The sequence below is a fragment of the Vitis vinifera genome, chromosome 2 (assembly GCF_030704535.1).
Source record: "Vitis vinifera cultivar Pinot Noir 40024 chromosome 2, ASM3070453v1".
NCBI lineage: Eukaryota > Viridiplantae > Streptophyta > Magnoliopsida > Vitales > Vitaceae > Vitis > Vitis vinifera.
Window position 1 is genome coordinate 15,971,206 of NC_081806.1, and position 8,358 is coordinate 15,979,563.

An 8,358-nucleotide genomic window follows, 5' to 3' on the forward strand; every position below is an offset into this window, starting at 1 on the left:
GAGTCTATAGGAAAGGTGAAGGGATCTCCGAAAGATCACGTTATGAGTCTCGGCTTGATGAATCAAGCTCATCAAGCCCTAAGATTCCAAGACTTGAGCTTAACCCTAATCCTAACGAGGCCAATAATCCATGAGGAGCAGTACTGTTATAATAGCAGCCAGATGCCTCTCCAAACCCAACAGCCACAGCCCATAACTGAAATATTCCAAACCCCTCAAGAAACATGCCACTGCCCACTCAGCCTATATACTGTATTGGGAATGAAGTTGGAGGTCAGGGTCTAGATAAATTTGATATAATGAATGAGGCCTTTGGCAACAGCAGTTTTGATGCAGGGAATAATATTGCTTTTGGCGACGTCTCTGACTTGGATGCAACTATTGATTTTGGCAACGTCCCTTGGTTCAATTCAACTGATTATGGAAACCCGGGTTTATATGCGATGACTAATTATGGCAAGGATGTTGCTCCGACGTCTTCAAACATGAATGGCAACTACGACCCGGTTTGCTGCATGGAGGAAACAATAATCGACAGCTATAGTAGTAGTTATATATGCTGGGTTTTCTGGACTTAGTAGTGTTGTTATATTAGTGTATTACATGTTGGTATAGGATTCTATTTGTCATTGATGTTATAGCAATTTATGACATATATATAGATTAAATACATATACAATTTTGATTTCTTCTTATTTATAATTTATTAATGGAAAATTACAAGAAGTACTGATTGATGACGTGGAAATATAACAAGAATCTGTTATATTTCCACGTTTTGTTGCTGGTCTTCTTCAACAATCAGGTATCCTCGTTTCTTTGCTTCCCTCATTGATTTGAATTCATCGATCCCATAAATATCTTTTTAAAAGTTCATTGAATAGAATTTGGAATCTAAATATGCAGCACACTTATTCCTTCCTTCATTCTTTCTTTCTTTCTTTCTCATTGATTCTCTTGGATTAATAATAGGCATTTTGTTCAAAGTTGCAATGACATCAGGAAGATCCAACTTGGGTTACACCTGCTCAGCTTCAAGACGAGGGTTGGGTGGCTCAAACTAATCTGACCAACATCCACTGTTCTAATTGTGATGGTCATGTTGGATGGAAAATTGTAAGATTCATCACTCCCCTGGTTAAATATTTGTTGAGTTTTGTGTTATGTAAATGTATATGAGCCTTGGATTTATATTCTTAAGGTACATATTTTCAGATTAATGAGTTCAGCAATCACCCAATAGTCCACCCAGGCCAATACATAATGCAAATTGCTTCTGAGAATGAGATTATTTATGGAAGAGTGCCAGGCCACGTTGAATCTGATTGAAGAAAATATGGCTGATGGATGTAGGTACCAAATCCAAATGTGATCGATGCTACTGCTGACAAGTACTATTACAATCCATTCGATTCATTTCATTTGTTTTCCTATCTATATATATGTATACATGCTAACTTTTAACAAGTTTTCCACAATTCTTATAGATGGTATAGAAGGACATCAATCATCCACCAGACCAGAAGATAATCTCTAAGCACAACACCCACTATAGAAACAAATCAATCATCCACTCCAATCACTCTAATACCATGATTAAAACCTAACAATTACCTTAGACCATAAATCAGTTAGTGCAATAAATTCTTGGTAATTATGAAATTCCATATTCAAGAATAGGCACAACTATCTCTTCCTAGTTGTAATGTATCAATTCCAGCTTTGCATTCCTTTATTTTTTTTTCTATGTAATAACAATTCATTATTTTATTTCTTCTGTAAATCACCATATAAAAATGCTAAGTCTGCAACTTCCTTATGTAATAGAACGGTCACTTGTTTCAAACATGGCTATATTAGTTATGAACTATGTCTAACCATTCAATCATTCCACCCATGTGTGAGTTTAGTTTTGGTCAAATTGAGCTCCGACAATTTCCTTCTATGGCAAACCCAACTACTGCCATTGATACGAAGTATAGCTCATCATATCATAATGAGTGAGATACTTAGATACAAAAAATAATAGGCAATATAGAAGGAAAACTCATAATCTCTGGTATGTAGCCTGGACAAACAATGATCATGTTATGGCCTGATTAAAGGATCCCTAGGATCCCTTAATTTTTAGTTTCTATTTCTATTTGATTTAGGGAATAAAGAATCCCTAGGATCCCTCAATCTTTAGTTTCTATTTCTATTTAGTTTATATTTTTATTTAGTTTTGTATATAAAATAAGGAAAGTGTAATGGGAAAAGGGATGGATAAATAATTTAAATAAGAAAAGATTGTTCTCTCAATTTTGCATCTTCTCCTTAGGTTATAAGCATTGGTATTAGTGCACAGTCTTCACACCAATCATGGCGAAAGGGACTAGAGCGCAAGAACAACATAGACATGAAGATACTATTAAACAACTGAAGGACTCATCAAATAAACAAGAGCCACTTTATTGGAACCGTAAAAAATGGTCATAGCCATAAACATGAAATTTGAACACATGACTTCTAGAATAAAGGAGTTAGGTAATGGGATCAATGCTTTAATCAATAGAAGTGAGATAGACTATCACTCACATGATACAAACTCCTTTCAATCTAGGTTTTCTAAACTTAATTTTCCAAAATTTGAAGGTGAGAACCCTAGTGGATGGATTTACAAATGTGATAAATTTTTTAAAATTAATAGAGTCGAGGATCAAGAGAAGGTAGGATTGGCTTCCTTGCATCTAGAATGAAAGGCCTTGGAATGGTTTCAATGGTACGGGGTAGTAACAAGGAAATCAATTGGACATAGTTTTCTATAGATGTTGTTTCTAGGTTTGGCCCTAGTATTTATGATAGTCCTATTGGGCAAATACCCAAATTGAAACAAGTTTCTATGCTTAGGGCATACCAAGATCAATTTGAAGCATTGATGGTCACGACTAGTAGGTTGTTAAAGGAATTATTTGTTCAATGTTTCATTAGTGGCTTGAAAGAGGTAATTAAAAATCAAGTCACCATATTTTGACCGAACACACTAAAACCATCAGGTTAGCCTTGTTGCAAGTAGGTATAATGGAGACAATTCTTAAGGAAGTATAGGACTCTAATGGAAGCGGGGGGAGCACGTGAACTCTATGGGAATTAGAATGAATTACAATGGTCAGTTACCATCTATTAAGATGATTTCAACCATAGAGATGCACGAGAGATGGGAAAAATGGCTTTGTTTGTGATGAGAAGTATGAGCTTGTCCATAAATGTAAGCAAAATTTTCTATTAGATGGTCATGAAAGTGAATGGGAAGCGATATGTGAAGCTGAAAATGATATCAAGGAGGATGATCTTATGGTTTCAATCAATGCAATATTTGGTTTAGCATCTCATCAAACCATGAGGATCCATGGTAACATCAAGAAGAAGGTCGTCATCATACTAATTGACTTAAGAAGCACCCATAACTTCCTTGATCTTGTAGTGGCCAAAAGAACAAGATGCTTAATACAAATTACCAACCCCATGAAGGCGGCAGTGGTGGATGGAACTAGAATTACTAGTGATGCAACCTATAGGCAATCGACATGGAACATGCAAGGGAAGGAATTTCAAGTAGATTTGAGGCTCATACCTTTGGGTGGGTACGATATGGTATTGGGAATTCAATGGCTAGCTGAATTAGGACCCATATTGTGGGATTTCAAGAATTTGAGAATGAAATTTATTGTTGATGGAAGGAAATTCATGTTGAGAGGTGTGACTATAGGTTCCACCAAGTAAGTTTCAATAGATCAGATTCAAAAGGATTTAAGACGTATGTCCGAAGAATTTATGGTTCAAATTTTCTCTATACTCTATACAAGAGAATGAGGAAAATATAGTTGAAGATGAACAATAGGGTAGTTGGTCAATGGCTCATACATTGGTCCAACTCATTTCTAGAAGATGCAACATGGGAAGATGCTTATAAGATTCAATAAAAGTTTTCACAATCTCAAGGCAAGACCTTTTTTTTTTTTTTTTTTTTAATGAGAAAGGGAATGTTACGACCCAATTCAAGGATCCCTAAGATCCCTTAATCTTTAGTTTCTATATCTATTTAGTTTAGGGAATAAAGAATCCCTAGGATTCCTCAATCTTTGGTTAACATTTCTATATAGTTTCTATTTAGTTTCTTATATAAATAAAGTAGAGTGTAATGGGGAAAGGGGTCGAAAAATAATCTCAATAAGAAAAATTTGTTCTCTCAATTTTGCATCTTCTCCTTGGGTCCTAAGAGATTATCTCTTAATGTCTTAACTTCTAGAAAGTATGACTGAAGAAGTCCTCAACATGATTGTTGGTACAAATACAACCTTAAAGGTTTGAAGTATGTTGGAGGAGCAACTGTTGCCCAATACCAAGGAAAATGAAGAAAGATTGAGAGATTGTTTTTTTACACAAAAGAAGGCCTCTCAACCCTTGTATGCGTACATCAGGAAGATTAAATCATTATGTGACAATCTGGCAGTCATCAACAAACCTTTGTCAGTTGTTAACAAAGTTTTTCCATTGGCTTGTGGTCTCGCTTTAAAATATAGGGAATTTCAAACCACAATGTTATCTAAAACACCCTATCCAACACTAAACGAATGTTCTATCTTTACAGAATTATGAGCAATAGGTCAATTCTGAAAAAGAAGGAATAAACATCATAGATCACTCTCAAGCCTTCTTGGGAGAAAGAGGAGAAAGATGAAGTAAAAGAGGTGGAGGTTTCAATTCACAGGCTTTGCTCTTACAAGGGTGGCCAAATAAACCAAACTCTCCTAAAAACCCAAACAATGTTCAACAATAAAGAAAACAAGATGGAAATGGCAAGGCAACAACAACTATGGTTCTACAAGATGGCAAAATAACCAAAATTGTAATGTAATAATGAAGTGATGGCACTCAAAACCTGAAAATGCAATATATTGCAATTGTTGTCACTTGATGTGCTATTATTCCATTGGGTTTGAATCTATATAAACATAAAATTATACGGTATGCTAGTACTATAAAGGTATGTAGATTTACTTCATGAATACATCCATGATACAAAGAATTTTTTAGTTTTATTTTTTTATCAAAAACTTTTCAATAATATTGTTCTTTCAATAAGTTTTAGCTTAATGCTTGTTGGATACATTTTCTATTTGTGTTTCTAAAAATAAAATTAATAATAACTTATTTATAAGATATAGTAACTCTTATACAAAATGCATAGACTTATCTTACCTCCTTAAACATTATTTTTAAAATTTTGAAATCTAAGGTAGTGAAGTTTTTTTAAATATCTCAATTCTTTTAAACAATTTTAGAAGGCATTATCTCTTCGATTAATTGTAAAGTATAGAATAATCCTTTTATTTAAAAAAAATTAAAAAATTCGAAGAATTCATTCAAAGCAAGCATCATTTTATTTCATATTTAATTTTTTAAAATAGAATGTAAGGTATAAATTATTCCTTTTTCTTTCTATTTAAAAATAAAAACTTACAGGACTGATTGGTAGGTTACCTCCTCAATCTGCAGTATAAATATAACTATCATATTCACAACTGCTTCTCCAGGAAAAACAACCAACTCCTCCCTGACATTCTCTCGCTTTCTCTTATTTTCCCTCATTTTCTCTCACTTTCTTTCTTTCTTTCTTTCTTTCTTGCTTGATTGCTTCCGAGAATTGAAGTTGGGTACGTATAGCTTTGAAGAAGGTGTTAGAAGTAGTAGTTGCTTTGGCAACCAACATTTTGTTGTTGGTACTCTTGTTCATCAATCAGGTATCCTTCTTTCTTTGTTAATTTCTCTCATTGATTTTAATTAAGGGCTGTTGTTTCAGAGAAGTCTTCAAGAAACCGATAGTCTCGTTCACTTGGAGTTTCTAATGCCACTTTCTTTCTCTTTCTCTGTCACTTGGTTTCAAGAAACTGACAAGTTTCATTTCAAATTTGTTGATATCTGTTATATCATCTTCATCAATCCTATAAAAATCTTTTTCAGCTCATTTAATAGAATCTGAAATTGGCAACCACTTCCTTTTTTTCTTTCTTTCTTTCCTTCTTTCTCTCTTGCTTTCTTGCTCTCTCGGCATTGATATTGAAGAAGCTGATACTTTGATTCACTTGGATTAGGCATTTTGCTCAAAATTGCAATGTCGTCCTCAACATTCAACGTGTGGTTCTGTTGTGGGGATTGCGGTGACAACCTTTTTTCTTTTAATGGTCTCGTTAAGGTATATACATATTTCTCTCACTCCCTCTCCACATATACATGTGCATAGTTTTAGCTAGTTAAAGTAATAACATACACATTATATTACTCTTGTAGGAACTTGTTTCACATCGCAATAGCGAAAGTCGTTGGCTACTCTTTGGTGAAAACGCGTAAGATTTTTCGTAATATTGCATCTTTGTTTCTTGTTAATCGCTGAATTTCTGTATGTGTTATGGTTGGAAATTAACGAGACATAAAATTCGATTGATGCATCTAATTGGCACATAGCTAATTGTGTACATAAAATACATGGCAGTGGCTTGAATGTGAAGTTTGATGGAAGAAAGGCAATTAATCAAGCTCCAGCCAGCGTTACATCCATTCAGGTTAAAGATGAAGGTCGGATGACTCAAACTGATTTGGCGGATATCCACTGTTCTAAATGTGATGGTCATATTGGATGGAAAATAGTAAGGATGATCGTCCCCTTGTCCCCCTTGTTGTGGATTTTGTGTTTTATACATGCACTTGCATTAATTAGCATTGGATAGATAATCTTCTTTTGGTGATATAAAGATTCGTGAGAGCAACAATCATCCAGTAGTCCATAGAGGCCAATTCATACTGCGGAGTTTTTATCAGGATAGCTGGGAGAAGCAGATTTTTGCTCCACCTGAGGAAACAGATGGAAGAAGACATGGCTGATGGCTCTGGCTGCCAATTACTAAAATTTCTGATTCTGTTTGTTTTCCTATCATGGCTGTAGATTTAGGTACCAAATCCAAATGGGATGCTACTGTTGATTTGATTCATTTCTTTTCTAATAGAATTCTTCCATCCAATGTTGAGTGAAAAATTGTGATGTAATAATGAAGTGATACAACTGATCAAAACCTGAAATGTAATAATAGCTTTACTACTATTTCATTCAGTTTGCATTTTGGAATGAATGTGTCCATGAGAAACATATAAAATTATAGGATGCATGCCTCATCGTGTCATGCTTATCAAGACTCTATCCTAACAATTTTATGGTCACTTTGAGCATAGTTACAAGCCAAGTTGTGTCAGCTAAGGGCATTGAAAAAAATAGTTTCAAACCAATCGAGGTAATTGCCAACCTTTCTAGCTACCTCTAGGACAGAGAGATGTGAGAACTTTTCAAGAGATGTAGGGTTTACAAGAGGTTTCATTCAAGAATTCAGTGGTATAGTAGGATAGTTAGACCATGCATTGTGCCGATTATTGACTAAAGATGAACCCAAATCAATATTTTATTACCTATTTTAAGTTCATTCCTTTATATTAATTCTTTAAAAGAGCAAAAATCTCATGTAAATATAAATAAAATTAATCACTCAAATGAACAAAGGATATAACGTGGAAAAATCACCTAGCAACCTACTAGGTATAAAAAACTACGTGTGATCTTTCGATCGCTAAATAATCCACTAAATATGACAAAAGGGTACACAATTTTACCTGATGGGATGTATCTATTCCCTAGGGTCTAATACCATCAACACCTACACTCATTTTCCATATTTGAGATACAACACTCCCATGTGCTCCTTAGTGGATCCCTTGAAACCCTATCAAAGTTTTGCGATGAGATCTCTGACCTTTGTTGTAACCGAAAATTACCAATTGAATAAAATACCCTACGATTTTCAATTCAAAGTCAAATTTCAATTTCAAATGTCTTCACCCTATCTCTATGCAACCATTTGCTATATGTCCCTTGACCAATTCAAAGTCCTCAACTGCTATAACCTATTGGCAACATGTGATGTTTGCTTCCTGATTAGTGCCACCTATCCTCATGTTTAATAACCCATGTCACTATCTTGGGAACTACTTGCTTACACATGTGCTTGTTATCTGGTACTTGAAGAGATTGGCTTGGTCTATACCAAGTGTCTTCCTATCTTAGTCTACATGTCAACCCTTCACATGTCATGCCCTTAATGTGCTAGTAACCCTTTTTTAAGCTTGTTCCCAATGCCAAGGAGCCTTTCTTGCTTAGGCTAGCCTTAACGCTAATGAGTCCTCTCTGTGTCATGCAAGGTATCAAATCATGCTTGTTGTTGAGCTCAGGAGCATCAGTCCACATAAGTGTTTACTTAGCCTCTTGTGTATCTA

General features: G+C 34.7%; 1 protein-coding gene across 2 annotated transcripts; it reads left to right on the forward strand.

Annotated features, from left to right (window-relative positions):
* The first annotated feature begins 849 nt into the window (after positions 1 to 849).
* On the forward strand, positions 850 to 7,109 carry LOC104882580 (uncharacterized). Of its 2 annotated transcripts, none has more exons than XM_019226072.2 (7): positions 850 to 1,116; positions 1,216 to 1,349; positions 5,693 to 5,783; positions 6,135 to 6,235; positions 6,331 to 6,386; positions 6,533 to 6,686; positions 6,793 to 7,109. In XM_019226072.2, the coding sequence occupies exons 2-7, from the start codon at positions 1,344 to 1,346 to the stop codon at positions 6,919 to 6,921; spliced, it is 537 nt and encodes a 178-aa protein (XP_019081617.1). In that variant the 5' UTR covers positions 850 to 1,116; positions 1,216 to 1,343; the 3' UTR covers positions 6,922 to 7,109. The 2 variants fall into 2 exon arrangements, with proteins under 2 accessions (XP_019081617.1, XP_019081622.1); XM_019226077.2 differs by having other exon boundaries at positions 6,859 to 7,109.
* The last annotated feature ends 1,249 nt before the right edge of the window (positions 7,110 to 8,358 follow it).